Source organism: Gossypium hirsutum, chromosome A12, assembly GCF_007990345.1.
Source record: "Gossypium hirsutum isolate 1008001.06 chromosome A12, Gossypium_hirsutum_v2.1, whole genome shotgun sequence".
NCBI lineage: Eukaryota > Viridiplantae > Streptophyta > Magnoliopsida > Malvales > Malvaceae > Gossypium > Gossypium hirsutum.
In genome coordinates, this window is record NC_053435.1 from 78,158,176 (window position 1) to 78,180,270 (window position 22,095).

Below are 22,095 nucleotides of genomic sequence, written 5' to 3' on the forward strand. Positions count from 1 at the left end.
AGGAAATATTTACACAAGGAGTGATAAATGATTTGTGTTTAAGTACATAAGTCTTCTGTGTGTTTTATGAAATAGAATGCTAAATGATTCATTAGTTGGTTTGTAGTTGAGGGTAAAAATGGTTTGCCGATTTTTGATAGGTTGATTAGCACCATGTCAAAATTTTGGTAAAGACACAGGGTTGTTGGATGAAACGAAACTTTAGGTACTAAAAAACCAAAGTTAAAATAGCAAGAGGGATGGCTTGTTGAAGCTAGAATCAATTAAAGCGTGCATTAGTTAAAAGCAATAGGGAGGATTGGTTGAAACTAAATAACAAAGAAAGATTAAGTAGTTAGAAACAGTTGATTTACAGAGTGAATAAATGAAAAGACATGAATTAAATTAAGGATATGCTAGTTTTTGGATTCAAGAGCTATAGACAGACAAGGATGCTGTTTTTGTACGAGTAGTTTGATGTATTGTAGTATTTGGAACTTCTTTTCTGTCTCCAAATCTACCCAAGTCTGAGAAAGAAAAAGAGGCAAAATGAGTACACACAGAAAAGATTTCGTAATCAATGGAAAGTATAGGATAATGTTCGGGGGGAGGAAATAGTTTACCATATGTTACAATGAAAGCAAGCCTATATCCAACACATTCTGGCAATCAACAAACCCTGTCATGAATAAGCTTCCTATATTTCTGACCCAATTAAGTCTCCTCATTGCAATCACTCGTGTTTTTATGATTATCCTCAGACCTCTTCGCCAACCTCGCTTTCTTTCTGAGCTTCTTGTATGTATTAATAGCAGGATAGGATATTATTTGTTTTGCAATTAAGATGCTTAGACTATAATTTTATTGTTGTTTCTTGATAATGTAGGCTGGGATTCTGCTGGGTCCAAGCGTGCTAGGAAATCTAGGGTGGGTAGCAAATCATATCACTCCTTTCGAGGCGAGTTTGTTTCTGGAGACAATGGCCAACCTGGGGGTAACTTTCTATATGTTTCTGGTGGGGCTGGAGATGGACATAACCCCACTTCAAAAAATGGGGAAAACAGCCTTTAGCGTTGCCATTGCTGGTATTATTTTTCCCCTCATTGCAGGAGTGGGATTACACGCCACGATACTGAAACACCAAACAAGTGTACGCGCACCTGAGATGGGTGCATACTTCTGGTCCATTGCCCTTAGCCTTACCAGCTTTCCCGACCTGGCTCGAGCACTTTCAGACCATAAGCTAATGTACACGGATCTTGGTAAAACCGCATTGACTGCAGCCGCTGTTTGTGACCTATCATGTTGGAGTCTGCTGGTGGTAGCTGTATGTATAATCAGTGGGAGAAATGAATTGCACATTGCAATCCCAGTGATGGTGTGCATGGCAAGCTTATGGTTTGTGTTGCGCCCATATATCCGTAAGATAGCCAAAAAGATTTCCCAACGCAGCAAAGATGCACCGATTTCGGATAACCACATATATTTCATTCTATCACTAGTGCTCCTCTCGGGTTTTATCACAGAATTATGTGGTGCACATTCCATGTTTGGAGCTTTTATGCTTGGACTGATGATACCCGGTGGAAAGCTTGGGGCTAGCATTAAGGACAAAGTTGAAGAGTTCATAATGGGGATTCTGTTGCCCCCTACATTCTTGATTATTGGCGCTAGGACCAATTTCGTTTTTATATTTGCCGATGTTTCTATAGGAATGGTGCTCTTAGTTATACTTCTAGCTTCCCTTGCTAAGATTGCAAGTACTCTACTTGTCTGCCTCTACTTCAAGTTCCCAATGCGGGATGGTTTGGCCCTTGGAGTCCTCATGAACACCAAAGGAGTTCTTGCGCTCATTGTTCTTAATGAAGGACGAAACATGCAGGTGGTTTTCTTCATTCTCTAATTGATTAATTATTTTTTTCTTTTATCTGACACAATAATTACTATAATTTAACACACAATATGTATATATTTTTATATATTGTTCAGGGTTTTGACCAACAAACATTTACATGGATTATGGCTGCCATCTTGCTCATGACCATCATTACAGGTCCGATAGTGAGTTGGACTCACAATTCTGCAAGGCATTTGAGGCCATACAATCATAGAAACTTAGAGAGAAGTAAACCAGACGCACCACTTCGAGTTCTTGTTTGCGTTCATTCCACCAGGAATTTACCGGGCTTGATCAGTCTCTTGCAAAATTCAAATGCCACAAGAAATTCCCCAATTACTGTCTTTGCTGCTCATTTGGTTGAGCTCACACGAGCATCTGCAATGCTGATTTTCCATGACAAAAATAAAACCGTGGATACTGAAATCAATACCACTTGGGAAAAAGCCGAGGCTGAGCAGATTGTCAGTGCCTTTGAATCTTTTGAGAGAGACAACCCTGCGGCAGCTGTTCAGCCTCTAACAGCAGTGTCCCCTTACGCCACCATGCACGAGGATGTCAACAACTTTGCACTAGACAAGTTTACCAGTATCATTTTGATCCCATTTCACAAGCGACCCGATGGGGTTGGTGGATGGACAGATGAAAACATTGAGCATAAGTAAGTGAACCAAAACTTGTTAGCAACTTCCTCTTGTTCCATTGGTTTACTTGTGAATCGTGGCCTAATGGGTGTTTCAGAATCGCAAAAAGACACGCAGGAGTGTCATGTTGCCATGTTTTTCATTGAGGGACCTAACGACCGGGAGGCCTTAGCTTATGCCTGGAGAATGGCAGGCAATCCACGCCTAATACTTACCTTAGTCCGATTCGTTCCAGGAAAAGATGTTTCAGAGTTGAGTGAAGGGGTGGAAGAAGATGATCATGATATATTCACAACAACATTTGAGAGAGAGAAGCAGAAGCAGCTTGATGATGATTATGTGAATGAGTTCAGGTTCAGGACAATGCATGATCAATCTATAGCTTATGTGGAAGAACTAGTTAACAGCGGTGACGAGATCATATCCACCATAAATACTGCTTACAGTGATTTCAATTTGTACGTAGTAGGAAGAGGGCATGGTAAAGCATGTCCATTGACAGCAGGGCTATCCAACTGGAGTGATTCCCCAGAACTGGGGCCGCTCGGGGAGGCGTTGGTTTCATCGGATTTTGAGTCACCACCTTCTGTTTTGGTTGTCCAGCAATCTGCTCTTCTCTCAACTGGATCTAGTAAACACAATTAGCTCTCTGCTTCAATCAAACCACACAAGATGGGATGATGTACATATATATTGTGTTCAACACATCATTTTTGTTGCACAAACATTAGTAAAAATAAGGATCGAAAAAGAACAAAATATGTAAAACTGGAAAATAGAAAATAAAATAAAAATAAAAATAAAAATAAAAATATTAACCTGTAGTTGAGGCCTATAAAACAATCTCCTTAAGACAGATTTGGTCATTCCTTTGGTGCTGGAGAAAGGGTGGTCAATTGTCTCCCAGGATACAACAACAAGATGAGCATGTGATCAACGAAGCCTCGCCTTCTTCAATCACCAGAAAACAGATTGGAAAATCTGCAGGGAAAGATATCTCGAAAAACTTTGGAAAATATTTGAGTGTGTATCTTCCCTATTAGATTATTAGGTTCTTAAAATAAATTTAAGGGAAGAATTTTTGGAAATCTTTAACTAATGGAGCCAAAACGTAACATCCTGAATTAGGGCCTAGTCGGAATAGTGGTTTTGAGACCACAAATCCGAGATGATAATAATTATTTTATGATTATTATAAGGTCTATGATATGTCTCTATGCTTGTGTGAAAATTTCATGAGGAAATTTTATGTGAAAAGTGCTTAATTAGACTTTAAGGACTAAATCGAATAATTTGTAAAACTTGTGTTCTAGAAGAATTTTGCATGAAATTGAATTAGATTATTAATTAGAGGTTTTTAAAGAGTAATTTGACCAATTTCTAAAATTTGGACAAAAATGGGCTTGGAAGGGTAAATTTTGAAAGAATGGTAAAAAGGACATTTTGGTTATTTAGGGGTAAAATGAATTAAAAGACAAAAATTAAAAGCCAAATGTGTCCATCTTCCTCCCATGGTCATGTGAATCAAGAGGGGAGCCATGGCTAGGGTTTCCAAGCTTCCAAACTCAATAGTAAGTGATCCCGACCTCGTTTTTAACGTTCTATACATTTTTGAAATCCCGGTAACATGTTCTACTCATTTCTACCATTATTTTGAGCTAGGGTTTATGTTTAAAAATTTACCCATGCATGACTTGCTAGTATTTTAATGTTTAATGGTAGAATATGAGAGATTGAAGTGTATATAACACATTTTACTAAGTGATTTTTCATGAAAAGCCTAAAAAGGACTAAACTGAAAAAGGTGTAAAATAGGTAACTAAAAATATCTTTTAATGAGAAATTTGGGCTGCCACAAGCTTGAATATGGTTCGGCTAGGCTTGGGTAATCAAGAAATTGAACACATTTCATTTTATTAGCCTAGGGACTAAATTGCAAATATGTGAAAGTTTAGGGGTAAAATTATAAATTTTCCAAAATATGATTTTTGTGTTAATTTGAATAATGTGAGTCCTAAATAGGCTATATTTGAAATGATAGATAAAGAAAATCGAGATTCGGGCTTAACTCGGGAAAATACAAGTTTTGGACTAAAATAGTAATTTTGTCATTTCCGTATTCGAGTTAAGTTCGCGTGATTTAATGAGCATATTATTCAAGTTATTATTGTTATACATGAAATATATCTTGCTATGATTGTATTGAATTTGATGTTAATGGAAATTTGATGGAAATTGACATTTTAAATGAAATGAATAAGTTTGTATGAAAACTAGGTGATATGTTATTTTTATTGTATGGATTAATGCTCAAATAAACATTAAAATGTGTATTCATGCATGAATTATAATGTTGATAGACATTGTGAAATAATACATGGGAAAGGTTGTACTAATGAAAAGTGGATAAAGTGTCCCGGTTGAATAAAAAGGGATATCCGATGGATATATCATTTCTTACATGATATGAGATCTTGCATATGTTGAAGTAAAGGATCTAGCCTGGACGGGTAATCCGATGATCTCAAAATAGAAAGGATCTTTTAGACAGGTGTTCCTTGAGTGATCGAGGCTCCCGAAGAATATGTGTGCATTATGGATTTAGCCCGGACGGGTAATCTGATTGAGGACTGAATTTAGCCTAGACTGACAATTTAGATCCGAGCTTGTGAGAGCAATTATCGTTGAAAGGGATTTAGCCTGGACTGGTAATCCCGACATTTCTCTATGAATTTATTCTACGGGGGATTTAGCCTGGATTGGTACTCCCGCCGTAAGATGTAAGATTCGCGGGAGTGTGTATTAAGATGATCACTAGTATGAATTGACGGTAAATGGGCTATCCATCAAGATCCTCGAGAAATTCAACGGGATTAACATGAGAAATAGAAATGGAAATACTTGAAACGATAAACTCATCTATGATTAGATGATACTAGTATGATGCATATGATTGTCATGTTTGGATGAGTGGTTGTGCTAAGAGATAGCACAGGTACGTACTCGAAACCCATGAACATGTGTTTGACACGTGAAATGAAATGGAATTGTGGTAAGAATGCAAATAGATGAATGATACATATGAGAATAGTATTTTTATGGCAATCTTATGATGAACATCATTTTGTTACTCTAAAACTGTTTGGACAGCAGCAATAGTCCGAATTTGAAAATCCACAAAAATTGTGGAAGTCGAATTAAATGCTAAATTAAATATGAAATGAAACCTTATTGAGTCTAGTTTCACAAGAAGAAACAGTATAAGAAAAAGAATTTAATATTATGAGATATTCGAATTCTTGTGAAACAAAGTCAGAATAAGTTTGGAATCCCTTGTTCTGACTTGGGAAAATCACTATAAATAGTAAAAAAATAATTATGGGTTATAATTTATATGAATAAGTCCTTAATGAGTCTATTTTCAATAGAAATAGACGAGAATATTATTCGAATCCCGTAATAAGATATAATTAAGTTTTAGTGAAGAGAGGTTGGAACTGTTGGACAGTGAAATAGGGGAGACTTTAAAGAGTAAACTGTACTTATTGGTTAGACTAAAAATTATGAAAATTTTATGATAAAAATATGTGAGTCTAGTTTCTAGAAAAATTTACAGATCTTAATTTGGAGTTCCGTAGCTCTAGATATAAATGATTTAGTGACTATGACTCAATAAAATAACTTGACTGGATTTTAATAAATAGAGAGAAATTGAAATAGCATATTAATTCCTTGCTTATTATTTTCATGGGAGCTTACTAAGCGTAAAGCTTGCTCCCTCCTTTCCATTTCTTTTAGTGTTGTCAGGTCAGCTCGGGGTTGGAGAACATCGGAGGCAACATCACACTACCAAGCTATCACCTTGAGATATTGATACATAGGTTAAGAAGTTTCAAGTGAGTGGCATGTATAGGAATTAGTTTTTATGATATGTGTTCTATAATTTGGCCAAATGTATTGGCTTATTGTGATTTATTTGTATATGGCCATAGGGTACGACTCCTTTTGAGTATGGTTTGTAAATCGATCTATCCATGCTATGTTAAAATGTTTGTGATGAAATGATGTGAGCATGATGGTTGGCCATGCATGATTGGTGTTGTGACATGCATGAATGATGAATGCTTCATGACCATCGAAGTGGTCATGACCATGGTTAATGTATAATAGGGCAAGTAAGATAATAATGCCTTGAACGTGAATGCTGGATAGATAAGTTGATAATCATGGTATAAGAGAATAAGTGGTAAAGTATTTGACTTGGTCAAATAAATGAGATTTGGTATGCCTAGAATTGGTATAATGTGAGGATATGTAAAACGTGTATGATGCCTCAAAAATGTCATGTTGTGTCTTAATAAAGAGTGTTTTAATCATTAAAATGTTGCTATGAATTGTTATTATGATGTGTATATAGATGTAAGGGATTGTGGGTAACATGAAGGCTTGGACAATAGCCTAAGTGTTGGCTACACGAGCTGAGACACGGCCGTGTGTCTCATCCGTGTGAGAGACACGACCTGGTGACTCGGGCGTGTGGCCTGGCCGTGCAGTTCAAATTGTGTATTGATGTCATAAACAGAGAGTTACAAGGCCTGAGGACACAGGCGTATTGATGACACACGGGCGTGCCCTTATGTTCACACAGGCATGTGACCCTATTTTATGAGAAAAATTTCTAAGTTTTGCTAGAACATTTCAAAGTTCTCAGTTTAGTCCCAGACCATTTTAAATGCATGTTATGGTCCTTGTAGACCCATAATAGGGACACTAAGAATATATTCGGTTGGTTTTAATTTGAAACAAAATTTTATGGCTCGGATTGCATGATCGTTTGCGTTTAAGTTCGGTAATACCTCGTATCCTATCCTGGTGTTGGACACGGGTAGGGGGTGTTACAAAACGTTTTTGTGAATGAAGATAACTTAAACCTTAACTAAATGCAATGACAATTGGGCCCAAAAAGTCTATCTGGTCTTAAAAAGTCTAACTGGTTAAATATTTTGTGTCACCCACGTGCGTCCCCAACCCCGGTGGATTTGGATTTGCAAACCCCCCACACATGAGGGAGAATATTAGTTTAGTCCTTCAATAACTACCAATTTGGTTCTCGTAGATAAACATATTCCACTTTTCTTATCTAACCAATGTGAGACTAAACTTTTCATTTTTCTCAACTTAATTCACAAGTAGCTTATTTTGAGCATCAATTTCTCATTATCACTCAATCATTTTGAGCATATGATATGCCATTGTAAAGATATCATGAAGTAAAATATAAAACCATAGTTTTATTATTCAAATCTCCACCTTTACTAATTGAGAATATGCCTCAAAGCTTCCAAAGTATCTATTTTTTTCCAACAATTTGTTTACTACTTTAACTCCGATCAGGAAGCCACGTAGCCATCTTTTTACTCAAATGCTTACCATTTTTCATGCTTTAAAAATAGTTTTAGGGTCTCAATTCTGGAATAATTGTTGTTCAGTCCAACCTATGCGTTGGTTCACAGTTGTTACTGTATGCTGCATTTGTATTTTATTTTAAACATCTCAAATAGTTGGATACCTTCCTTCAAATCTGCCGCTGCTCCTATCAAAACTCAACTCGATTAAAAAAATTAAATTTCGAGTTAATCGAATCGTGTTACTCAAATTTTCGAATCAATTTGAATAAATAATTTAACTTTCAAGTTCAAGTCAAGTTTAATTTTACAATTTGAATAATTCACATAACAGATTACTAAATATCTCTTTAGTAAACCAAAAAAAAAATATGTCTAGAAATCTCTCTCTTTATGTAGGGAGAGTTTAGAGAGTTGAACTATGATTAAACTTAATCACTTTAATATTACATTAACATAATAGTTATCAAGATAAATATTAAATTAAATTTAATATTAATATAATCACTTTAATATTAAATTAATAAAATCCTATTAAGATAAGTATTAAATTTAATTTCACATTAAACTATTAAAAATATTATTTTTGAAATTATTAATTTAAAATCAAATTCTCTGTTAAAGTCCCAGTAAGAGTGTAACTTTTTCACTACTCAACCATCGAAAATCAATTACCGTCGGTCACCAGGGTGCTGCTGACATCACTGTGTCTGATGATGAAGGTACGACACCCTTACGACACCCCGAATCGGTTTGGTTGCTGTCGATTTGGTCTGGGTCAATGATGACCCAACCAATCCGATCTAACCACCGATTGGACCATCAGCCCGGTTCAACCAATTTTTGGGTATTGGTTTCAGTTTTGGGTTCTCGGGCCCAATTTACGATCTCAGGTCCAATTTTTAAGTTCAATTACCCATTGAGCCAATTGTCTGACTTGAAATTGAATTTTCAAAGATATCATATTAATTTTAATTAGTTAGATTAATTTAATTTTACTTGATCAAAATTAATTTTTCCAAAAATCACTTATATTTCCAAATTAATTTTCCAAGAAAAATCTTTAATCAAATTCTCTAGTTGAACAATTCCCACGACCATATAATTTAATTCCAAATCGAATAAATCATCTCAATTAAATTATTTCCAAAGTCATAGAATTTTCTTTTGATTCAAATGCAATCCGATCGAGCTTTTGTTGAGCTAGTAGAGGGACCAATCGGACATATACAATTAGGTTCTAGTTATTACAATTATGTTCAGAAGTATCGTTCCTATAATTCGTAATTACTTAATTATGGAGTCAGTCCACAAGAAGTACCATGATCGAACACTCCTTATTGTATACTCTGTACGAAAGCAATTAATCAAACTGCTTTGTTTAATGATCTCGTCATTTTTGTGTTACCCTCATATGATATCATTGATTCTTTTGAGTTAAATTCGTTCATTTAATACAATCCTATTTTATCTTATTGACACCATTATGTTTTCTTAATGATTAATATGATCACTATCAACAAATGATTGTGATAAATTACTTGTTCGAGAACAAACAACCTATGGCCACATTCCATATTTATCAATCCACAAAATAGCAATGAGAATGTACCTATAGCCACATTCCATATTTATCAATCCACAAAATGCCAATGAGAATGTATCATTAACTCTTTAATTGAGCTATGAATTCCATTGTTACTAGTAAAGCCATGCCATACACAAGTCATGTACCCAACATACCGGCTGTGGGCTCGCACATCTTTAGAGCAAAAGCCTCCACTTATATCAAAGCACATGAGTTACATACGTAGAGTCAGTGACTAACTCAGGATTTAGGTAAATCACACCATGAACTTCACAAGTAAATTAATTCACAAATGTATTAAAAATTAATTCATCTTGGGTCCAGTCCAATGTATCATTCTATCAATGAATACATCTAAGTCTCTACTTGTGGAGTTAACTGCTCCGATAGCCATGACTAGCCATCTCTCCAATTGGAATTGTAGACGACATAATAATCATTTTCAGTATTTGAATCAAATGCTCACTTTGATTCTTTTACGAGACTACGGACTCATTTAGATTATCTACTCAAGCAAATTGTCTTTCTCGCAATGTAAATGTTCTTACAATGCCACTAATCTTTAGTTTAAACTTTAGACAATCAATGAGCTAATATTTGCTTGTCATAATTTCGCTATACATGCAAAATATAAAAGACAGAAAATACAAAAGATATAATAGTAAAATGTGAAATTAACTTTATTTATTGATTTATCATTCAAATAAATAAAAAATAATAATTACATGTTTACTACAATATGGATACATTTCCCAACACTTCGATGGTTGAGCAATGGAAGAATTACACTCCTACTGGGACTCTACCAGAGAATTTAATTTTAGATTAACTATTCCAAAAATAATATTCTTTTACTAAATTCAATATTAAATTAAATTTAATACTTATCTTAATAGTATTTTATGAATTTAATATATGCATTGAGCTTGGATGAATATAGGATAGGATACAATTAACCTACAAATAGGGTTAGTTGCGCACTTGTACGGGATTTGCACTTTGGTGCCTACTGGTAAAGCACATCAGTGGCACTTTAGTGCTTACTGGTGTGGTGTAGTTGCCCGTGTATCCGTATATATTCAATTAGTCCATTGGGCTAACTGTTTAAAAGAAAATTTTATTTTCTGATTCTGTATACTGATTGGAAATGTATTCATATGGTTATATGTATTTATGCTTTAATAGAGCTAGATGGTACATTCATTTGACAATTCTAATGAAGTGGCATTGAATTAATATATATGAATGAATGAATGAGTTATACAATTGTATATTAAATGCTTACCTTCCGATTGTGATATACTATGACAAGAAACTTAGTTAAACTTGTTATTTTTATATGTTAATTTCCTATATAAGGTAAGTTTACGGTTTTAAAACCTACGAGTTTACTAAATATATATATTGCTTACTCGGTTATGTTTTCTTGTCTTGTAGTTATCTTTTGCGGAACGTGAAGATTGGATCAGCTAGGAGCTCACACTATCCAGTTTCTGTCTCGATAGATCTTTTATAGTTCAATAATTGATTTTGTGGCATGTATATAGGCTTAATATGTATAAGTATCATCTTGGTTGACAATGTTTTGATATGTTTATAATTCTCACTAAATGGTTGTGTTATTTGGAATGATGGTAACGTGATTCTAGTTAAGAATTGTACTTGAAAGTTGTTGTTATGTGACCAATGTGAAGAAATGTAGATATATATATGTAAATGTCACTTGATTACTACATGAGGTGCAATGGTAAGTTAATGGAAATGGCATAAGATGCTCAAATAGGTAAAATGGTAACATGTTATATGGTATGTTTACAAGCCTTGATATGTGTTTGTGTTTGTGAATGGTTAAATGTTTAGTTGATGGATATAGAATGGGATGAGTATTGATGTGTGATTGGTTTTCAATGGAATGAATGTTTTGGTATAAAATGTTTAGATAAATTGAGATGTTTCATTTTAGTTTGTATGTGATTAAGGTGCCTTGAGGCATATTGGTTAGAATTAGGAAAATGATATAATTTAGTATGCTTTTGGTGCATTTTGAATAGGTTAAAAGAATGGTTAAATGAGTACTTGTGGCATATGTAAGTTTTTGGTTTGGTACCTTGCATATTAAGGTATTATTTGGTATACACGGCTCACACACGGCTGTATGTCAGAAATGGGCAAGTGACATGACCGTGTGCTTTGTTTTGAATTGAAAGGTTTTGTTAAACACGATCTCAGTTTGTTACACGAACTGGCCACACACTTGTGTGCTACTGTAGATTTGGTCAATGAATTTCCATACGACTATAGGGAGTTACACAGCCTAGATACACGACCATGTGACTCCAACTTACACGGTGTTAGTTTTTAACACGATTTAGAAACACAGCCATGTGACCCTATTTTGTGATTTTCCCTAGATTTTTAAAAGTTTGTAATTTAGTTATTATTTGTACTCGGGTCAAATTAAGAGCTTTCATAAGCTCGATTGAGACTTGGTTTTTTGTAATTCATATTATGTAATATCCTAATTTTGGGCCTAGTCAGAATCGTGGTTTCGTGACCACAAAATCTGAGATAGAAATAATTATTTTATGATTATTTTAAGGTCTATGATATGATTACATGATTGTGTGAAAATTTCGTGAAGAAATTTTATGCGTAAAGTGCTTAAATTGAAATTAGGGACTAAATCGAATAATTTGCAAAACTTGCATTCTAGAAGTTTCTAGTATGAAATTGTTTTGAAATATTAATTAGGAGGTCTTAAATAGAAATTTTACCAATTTCTAAGTCTATGGACAAAAATTGGACATGGATGGAATTTTTGGAAAGTTTAGTAGTAAGGGCATTTTGGTCATTTAGGGGTAAAATGAATTAAAATACAAAATTAAAAGCCAATTTTACTCATCTTCAACCCCATGGCCGAATATAGCATGGAGAAACCATGGATAGGGTTTTTCAAGCTTTCAAGCTCGATTGTAAGTCCGTTCTAGCCTCGTTTTTAATGATTTTTACGTTTTTGAAGTCTCGGTAGCTCGATTTAGCTTATGCTAGCAATAATTTAACCTAGGGTTTATATTTGGAAAAATACCCATAGGTAAAATTTGTGTATTTTGGTGTTTTAGGATAGAATATGAGGCTTTAAATTATGTTAGACAACTTGGGCTACTCGGTTTTAAGTGAAAACGAGCAAAAGGGCTTAATCGGTAAAAATACCTAATAGTCATAAGTACATGTTAGAGTGAGAATTTGATGTTGCCATAGAAGGGAAAAATGATCAGCATGTCATAAAACATAAGAAAATAGGCTGAAGTTTAATTTACGTGCTTTGGGGCAAAAGTGTAAATATGCAAAAGTTTAGGGGTAAAATTGTAATTTTTCCAAAATATGATTTTGGGTCAATTTGAATAATGTGAGTTCTAATTAGACTATATTTTAAATGATAGAGCAAGGAAAACTGAAATTCGAGCTAAAATGGGGAAAATACCAAGTTGTGGACGAAATGGTAAAAGTAGCCATTTTCGCATATGAGGTAAGTTCATATGTAAATGTTGGTAACATAGTTATTGTTTTAAATGTTTTAATGTTATTTAAATGATATGATAATTATTATGAAATATCATACTTGTGACAATTGTTTGATAATATGTCAAATTATGTGATATACTTGGAAAATGTGAAATACTACCGAGTATCGGTATCGACATTCCATAGAAGATGGTTGAGACATATGATTGGGAAAAATGTCCCGTTGAACCTTAGGAATGGATTAGGATACAAGTGACATGTCACTGGGATATTTGGGCATCCGAACTCGTTGAGTTGAGTCCGAGTTCGTGAGATGTAACTAGGCATCCGAGCTCGTTGAGTTGAATGCGAGTTCACTTATGGATGCGAACGCCCGAGCTCGTTGAGTTGAGTTTGAGTTCGCTTATGGGCAGGTTACATGGTAGCTTGGCTACATATGTGGCACTTATGTGCAAACTTTCCATGTATCCGAATTATATTTCGATGTGTTCAACGGGTAAAGTTCTACTGAAATGGCGGAATACTCAAGATGAAAGGGACGTATTGGTAAGTGTTGTGAAATGGGTACTTTGAACAGGTATGTACTTAACCCTCGGGTTGAAAAATCGATATAACAACAATATGGTAAGATGATAAATGAAAATGTGATATGAATGTCTTGGTGACGATTATGCAAATGATGTTTTATGTTTGCTTATATGGCTATGTTACTTGCTATTTGCATGTGAACTTATTAAGCATTTATGCTTACTCCCTCCTTTTCATTCCTTGTAGTTTTGACAAGCCAGCTCGGAAATCGGGAACGGTCGGAGGCTCGCTCACACTATCCGTATACCATTTTGGCATAATGGCTTGTATATTTTGAGTATGGCATGTATAACATTATAATCATTTTGTATATATGGTCTTATGATATGGTTATTGAGTGGTATGGAAATGCTTGGTAATGATTAGCCATTGGAATGGCTAATCATGATCATATTTGGTGTTATGTATGTCAAATTGCTAGCTAATCCATGGAAACCATGAAATAGGTAAAATTTATCATAAAATAGATTCAGATAGCAGTAGTGACGTGAATTTGAAAAATCACTAAAAATAGTAGAAATGGAATTAAATAATGAATAAGTTATGGAATCGAAGCTTGATGAGTCTATTTTCATATGGATGAAGCCAAACAGGTATATAAGCTATATTTTATGAGATGTTTAAATTTTTGTGAAACAGGGCCAGAGCGATTTCTGGATCCCCTGTTCTGACTTTGGAAATTCACCATAAATTTTACAAAGATAATTAGAAGTCATGCTTTATATGTACAGATTCCTTATTGAGTCTAGTTTTATTAGAGAGAAACAGAATAGTCATTGAAGCTCTGTACAGGGAGATATCTGATTCGTAATACACAGAGGTCAGAGTAGTCAAACCCTAAAACAGGGGAGAATTTAACTAATAAACTGTACTAATTGGCCCAACCAAAAATTCTAGAAAAATATTAGTAGATAGATATATTAATCTAGTTTTAGCAAAAATTTACGGAATTGGATTTTGAGTTTCGAAACTCGAGATATGATTTTTAAAGCGACTGTGATGCAGTTAGCCAGCTTGTCTGGAAATTTTTAAATGAATTGTATGAGATGTTTAAGTAATGAATTAAGTCCATTAACACCTTGTCTTCGACTCCGGAAACGGTCTCGGGTACGGGGCGTTAAATATTATGCATGGATTATGAATTGTTTTGATTTTTTAATTGAATGTTTTAATTTGGAACTATATGTGAATTGCGCTGTTAACTATTGTTGCGTCCTATAGCTCAGGTCCAGTGATTGGACCTGGTAAGGGGTGTTATAATGGTACCGATAATGAAAAGGTGATTCATCTCTGTAACAGCCCATTTTCAGTGAAATCAGAACAGTGGTTTTGGGATCACAAATCCGAGTCAGAAAGAAAATTTATTTTTATATTTTTGCATGGTTTGAATTATGTTAGGAATGTCATATGAAAATTCTGATAAAAATTTTTATCGATTAAGTACTTAATTATGGAAAAGACCAAATTGCATAAAATGAAAAAGTTGGATTCTAGTAGCTAAAAGGATCAAATAGCTATGGAATTCAAAACTTGAGGTCCTTATATGGTAATTAGACCATTAAAGAAAAGTTAGTAGATATTTTTGGTGATTCATCCATGGAAAAATTAGAAAAAGTTAGGGACTAAATTGGAAACTAAAATAATTAAAAAGAAAATATCATTTTATTTTATGTCATTTTCTTCCCCAAATACATGGAAACCCTAGGAGAGAGAGAAGAAACTAATCAAGCTTAATTGAGTAAGTATTCTTGTCCTGGTTTTAGTAAATTTTATATTTTTGAGATCGAGATAATCTAATCTATCTATTTTGGGGATTAATTTGAAAAGTTATCAAAGTATAGAAATTTTTCCATGGATGAATATGCTAAAAATTTGAAATTTGTGGTATAAAATGAAAGGTTGTTGATAGATAAACAATTTTTACAAAGTGAATTTTGATGAAAATGTGATTTATAGACTAAATTGTAAAGTTGTGAAAATTGAAGAAAAATTCTGAATTTTATAGAACACATGTGCTGTAAATTGTATATTAAAATTTCGTTTAGGCTTGGAATGAGAAGTAAATTGCATGAATTTAATTTTTCGAGCCTAAGGATGAAATTGGAATTTACGAAAAACATAGGGGTAAAATGGTAAATTTGCCTATGATGTAAATTGAGTTCAATAGAATATGAAATGTGAGAAATTGATGATTAAATTCATTTATGTAGATCTAATAAGACAAATTCAAAGCTAGATCGAGGAAAATAGAAAGTTTCGGATTAGTTGATTTTCTTATACGAACTGTTCTCGAGGTAAATTTGTGTAATTTAATTTCGCATGTTAATATGTTTTATTTAAATGTTGTATTTGATTTGAATGTGGTAGATGTTTATGTAATTTATATAAATGTTATAAATACATGAAATGGTTACATGGTTGCAAAAGTCATTAAATTGTAAGTTCTGTTCGAATAATGAAAATCGATGGATCATGTGATTTCCCGTACATGAAATATGATTCTGCATATGTTGCAGACGGAATTCAGCTCAGACGAGTAATCCCGATATAACTCTCGAGCATCTTGAGATATATATATAGTTCCTGCGAGCATCCTGATCAGTAATGATCTTGCATTTGTTGCACATTACCGCAACTCTTTGTGAGTGTCCTGACATACGATCGGTTGTGATTCTGCAAATAATGTGGACACAAATGCAGCTATTCATGAGTGTCCTATTAAGCTTGCTTGAACTCTTTGTTACCTTATTCGAAGCTCCCTGATATTATCTATTCGGAGATATCTGAAAGGCTTTATGAGCTTCCTGAGTAAAAACTCTTATGAGTTTCTTAATTAGCTTGGATAAGTGTCTTGTTATAAAAACTCTTATGAGTTTCTTAATTAGCTCGGATAAGTGTCTTGTTACATGATTACATGGCTCGTTTAAGCATTTTGACATGTGGCTCGAGAGTATGTTCCCTGAATAAGAATTGACGGTTTATAGATATGTACACCTTGAGTGTACTATTTGAGAATCCATCAATATTTCAGTAATTCAACGGATAACACTATTGACATGAGAAAATGATGAGATAAATAGAATTATGCCTGAATGCTTTTGAATTGTTTGATGAAGGATTATATGATGAGCTCACCTATGTTTATTTAACATTTACATGTATTACATGACTAACTTACTTGATTGAGTACATGTGTTTTGGTACATTTTTCAAAATGATGAAAGCATGTTAATTGTATGCTTAGTGTTGTTAAATTTAATTGGTAAGTTTCAATTCTTGTTATACAAACTTACTGAGCATATAATGCTTACTAGATTTTATTTTCTCTGTTTTATAGTGCTCGGAAGCTCGTGAAGGTTGGGAACATTTGGAGCATCATTACACTATCCACTAGCTTGTTTTGGTATAAATAGTAACCTCATTTTGGTATAATGGCATGTATAGGTAACTTGGCTTTTGATGGCATATGAATGTGGTTTGCAAACTAGCTATTGGGATGGCTAGTAATGTTTTGTTTGGTATAACTATAAGGTTTTATTAAAATAAATACCTATTTGTTAAGTTTATTAAATATGATTGATCAAGTTATGCTTAACCTTTAAGTTAAATAAAGGTAAGATTATAATCATGATTACATATGTTAGAATTGACTTGAAATTAATACTTGAATTGGCTGGTATATACTTGTAAGCTTTGGTATAGGTTATTGTCAAATTTGGGTGAGAAATAAAGCTAGGAAATGGCTTTATTTTGTCAACACGGGTAGACACACGGGCGTGTGTCATAACCGTGTGTGACACACGGCCTGGTACATGGGCATGTGGTTAGACCGTGTGTTCCCTACATTTTAAAATTGAGAAACAGAATGCTCAGAATTGAGCACTCGGGCAAAGACACGGGCGTGTGTCTCAGCCGTGTGTGCGACAAGGCCTAGAACACGGGGTGTGTGTCTTGGCCATGTGAAACCTGCACTTAAATTTGAAAATTGTAATTAACCACATGGCCTAACACATGGGTGTGTGGCTAGCCGTGTGGCACAAGTCAGAGAGTTACACAGGTCGAACATAGCCTGCAGCACAGGCGTGTCTTAAGGTCACATGGGCGTGTCCTTGGACCACACGGGCATGTGTGCCCTGTATCTAGGGAAATTTTAGAAATTTTGCGAAAAATTCTATGAGTTCCCGATTTAGTCCCGACTCAATTCTAATACTCATATTAGGCCTCGAAGGTCCATTTAAGGGACGTTATGAATAATCCTGATAAATGAGTAATAAATGACATGAATTACCTGCAAATATTTTGTAAACTTTGGTAATACTCTGTAACCTTATTTCGGTGACAAATACGGGTTAGGGGTGTTACATTTATTGGTATCAGAGCTACAATTTAGTCGATTCTTGGATTGAACGTAGCAAGTATGAGTTTAGCTATACATGCCATTATATAATTTGTGATAGTGTGATATCTCCTAACCATTTTAAATGTGTTTTTCATATAGTAATGTCATCCAACTAAGCTAGATGTGAATCCGATGAAGCTGAGAGCAATGCTTCAACTTCAGTTCAAAAAGCTACATCTAGTAGTGGATGGCGCGTATCTGAGGGCCAAAGTGAAGAGCCAAAACAAGCCTTCTTTCCAATGATGAACGAATGAATCACTCAGTATATAAGAAGTTGTACAACAACCTACCTCACCTGCTTCTCAACCGGTTCCTGAGGTACCACAAGGTGTTGAACCCATTAGAATTGGTAAGCCTCCGGTAGATAACATTCGTAAGTATAGGGCAGAGGAATTTAGAGCTACTGTAGAGGATGATCCAGAAAGAACTGAGTTTTAGTTGGAAAATACCATCCAGGTTTTAGATGAATTATCTTGTACACCAACTGAATGTCTGAAAGGTGCAGTTTCTTTATTAAAAGACATAACTTATCATTGGTGGAATACCATAACTTTTTTTGTACCAAGAGAAAACATTACATGGGAATTTTTCCAGACCGAATTTAGAAAGAAGTATGTTAGTCAGTGATTTTTGGATCAGAAAAAGAAAAAACTTTTAGAACTCAAATAGTGAAATATGACTGCATCTGAGTATGAGCGAGAATTGTTCGATTGAGCAAGTATGCCAAAGAGTGGGTTCCAACTGAGGCTGATATGTGCAAACATTTTGAATAGGGCTTAAATGAAGACATTAAGCTACTGATTGGTATTCTTGAATTAAGGGAATGTGCAGTATTGGTTGATCGAACACATAAAGCTGAAGAATTGAGTAAAGAAAAGAAACAAGTAAGAGAAGCTTGGGTTTTTGGTAAAAGAATTATGAACAAGTCACAATCATCTGCTTCTAAGAAATCAAAGAAGTATTATGATCGTGTTACAACATCAGTACGATATTCTAGAAAAGAGCAAGGCTTTCAATGCTCTGACCTGAGATCCTCATCTCCATCTGTAACCAATGTTGGTAGTATCTGTAATCCTAAACCGAAATGTAAATTTTGTAATAAATTTCATTTTGAGAAATTTCAATTGAGAAGTGGAACATGTTATAAATGTGGCTCTCTTGATCATTTTCTTAAAGATTGCTCTAAAAGGGTTGAAAGATATATTAAAGAAACTTCAAAGCCGAGTAATCCTGCTTCAAGAGGCAGACCACCCTGTCATCCCGGTAATGTTTGTGGTAGCCGAGGTACTACAAGGGACACAACAATTAAATCTGAGGCACGAGCATCGGTAATGACATATGCTATTCGTGTTAGAGAAGATGCCTCTACACCAAGCTTCATTACTGATACATTTTTTCTACTTGATCTGATATTATTGCTTTGATTGATCCTGGTTCCACACATTCATACATATGCACAAATCTAGTGTTTGTTAAAAATTTACCTGTTGAATTCACTGAATTTGTGGTTAAAGTTTCAAACCCCCTGGGCCAGTATGTTATGGTGGATAAACTCTATAAAAACTATCCATTGATGGTAAAGGGTTATTGCTTTTTGGCTGATTTGATGTTATTGCCATTTGATGAATTTGATGTGATTTTGGGAATGGACTGGTTAACTCAATATGATGTAGTGGTGAATTGTAAACAGAAATATATTGTTTTGAAATGTCAGAGTGGTGAATTACTCCATGTTGAATATGATAAATTAGATGGGTTATCTAATATGATTTCAGCAATATCCGTACAGAAATATGTCAGAAAGGGTTATGAAGCTTATCTTGCTTATGTGTTAGACACTAAAGTATCTAAGTCAGAGATTCAGTCAGTGCCGGATGTATGTCAATTTCCTTATGTGTTTCCAGAGGAATTACCTAGTTTACCACCAGTTAGAGAAGTGGAGTTCTCTATAGATCTTATACCGGGAACAACATCAATATCTATAGCACCTTACAGAATGGCTCCTACCGAATTAAAAGAGTTGAAAGCATAGTTACAAGAACTGATTGACAGAGGTTTTGCTCGACCTAATTTCTCACCATAGGGTGCACCGATTTTGTTTGTAAAGAATAAAGATGGATCTTTGAGGCTGTGCATTGATTACTGATAGCTCAACAAAGTTACAATAAAGAACAAGTATCCATTGCCTCGAATTGATAATCTATTTGACCAGTTGAAAGGTGCTACTGTATTTTCAAAGATTGATCTCCATCCTCGCTACTATCAGCTTAGAGTAAAAGATTCTGATGTGCCAAAGACAACTTTCAGAACCAGGTATGGACATTATGAGTTTCTTGTGATGCCATTCGGTTTAACAAATGCACCTGCAGTGTTTATGGATTTGATGAATAGAATTTTTAGATCGTATATAGACAGGTTTGTGGTGGTATTTATAGATGATAGTTTGATTTACTCTCGAGATGAAAATCAACATGCAGATCATCTGAGAATTGTGTTGCAAACTCTGCGTGAGAAGCAACTGTGTGCCAAATTTAGTAAATGTGAACTTTGGCTATGGGAAGTTGGTTTTCTCAGACATATTGTATTTGCAGAAGGTATTTGAGTAGATCCAAGCAAAATTTCAACTATTGTAAATTGGACGCCACCAAAGAACGTATCTGAAGTCAGAAGTTTTCTATGACTTGCTGGATATTATCAGAGGTTTGTAAAAGGGTTTTCAATGATAGCCTCTCCAATGACTCGTTTGCTACAAAAAGATGTAAAATTTGAGTGGTCTGATAAATGTCAGCAAAGTTTTGATAGGTTGAAAGCTTTATTGATAGAGGAACCTATGCTAGTTTAGCCTGAATCGGGTAAGGAATTTGTAATTTATAGTGATGCATCGTTAAATGTTTAGGCTGTGTTTTGATGCAAAAAGGTAAAGTAATAGCCTATGCTTTAAGACAGCTAAAACCACATGAAAGAAATTACCTGATACATGATCTTGAGTTAGCTGCAACTATGTTTGCATTGAAAATATGACGACATTATCTGTTTGGTGAAAAATGTCATATATTTACTGATCATAAAAGTTTGAAGTATTTGATGTCACAGAAAGATTTGAATTTGAGACAGTGCAGGTGGCTTGAGTTATTGAAATATTATGATTTAGTTATTGGCTATCATCTCAGAAAAGCTAATGTGGTTGCAGATGCTCTGAGTAGAAAATCTCTGTTTGCTTTACGAGCAATGAATACTCAATTGATGTTATTTGATTATGGTTCAATCACAGCTGAGTTAAAAGCTAGATTAACATTTTTGCAGCAGATTTCTGAAGCTCAAAAAGATGATAGTAAGTTACAAGCGAAACAGATTCAGTGTGAGTCGACTCCTAATTCAAAATTTCAGATCAGGACTGATGGTTGTTTGTTATTCAGAGGCAGAATATGTGTACTAAATAATTTAGAACTAGTATAGAAGATTTTGAATGAAGCTCATAATGGTAACATGTTCATTCATCTTGGTAGTAATAAAATGTACAATGATCTGAAAAAGATGGATTGGTGGCTGGGAATGAAATGGGATATTTCTGAATTTGTATCAAAATGTTTGATATGTCAACAAGTAAAAGATGAACATCAGTTTCCTTTGGGATTATTACAGCCAGTTCCAATACCGGAATGGAAATGGGAAAGAATTACCATGGAATTTGCGTCAGTATTACCTCTGTCTCCAAAGAAGAAAGATGCCATGTGGGTAATTGTTAATCAGTTAACAAAATATGCACACTTTATTCAGATACGTATAGATTTTTTCCTTGGATAAATTGGCTAAATTATATGTCTCTGAGATTGTCAGATTGCATGAATACCTGTCTCTATTATTTAATGTAGAGATCCCCGATTTACATCTCGATTCTAGAGCAAATTGCAAGAATCTCTGCGTACACAGTTACATTTCAACACAGCATTCCATCCCCAGACAAATGGTCAATCTGAATGTGTGATACAGATTTTAGAAGATATGCTTCAGTGTTGTATTTTGAAATTTGAAGGTAATTGGGAAAAATATCTGCCTTTAGTTGAATTCGCTTA

At 34.4% G+C, this 22,095-nt stretch overlaps 1 protein-coding gene across 1 annotated transcript; it reads left to right on the forward strand.

Moving 5' to 3' along the window:
• Positions 1-663: 663 nt before the first annotated feature.
• Positions 664-2,541, forward strand: LOC121211405 (cation/H(+) antiporter 15-like). The gene is made up of 3 exons (XM_041084169.1): positions 664-777; positions 866-1,861; positions 1,969-2,541. The coding sequence occupies exons 1-3, from the start codon at positions 664-666 to the stop codon at positions 2,539-2,541; spliced, it is 1,683 nt and encodes a 560-aa protein (XP_040940103.1).
• The last annotated feature ends 19,554 nt before the right edge of the window (positions 2,542-22,095 follow it).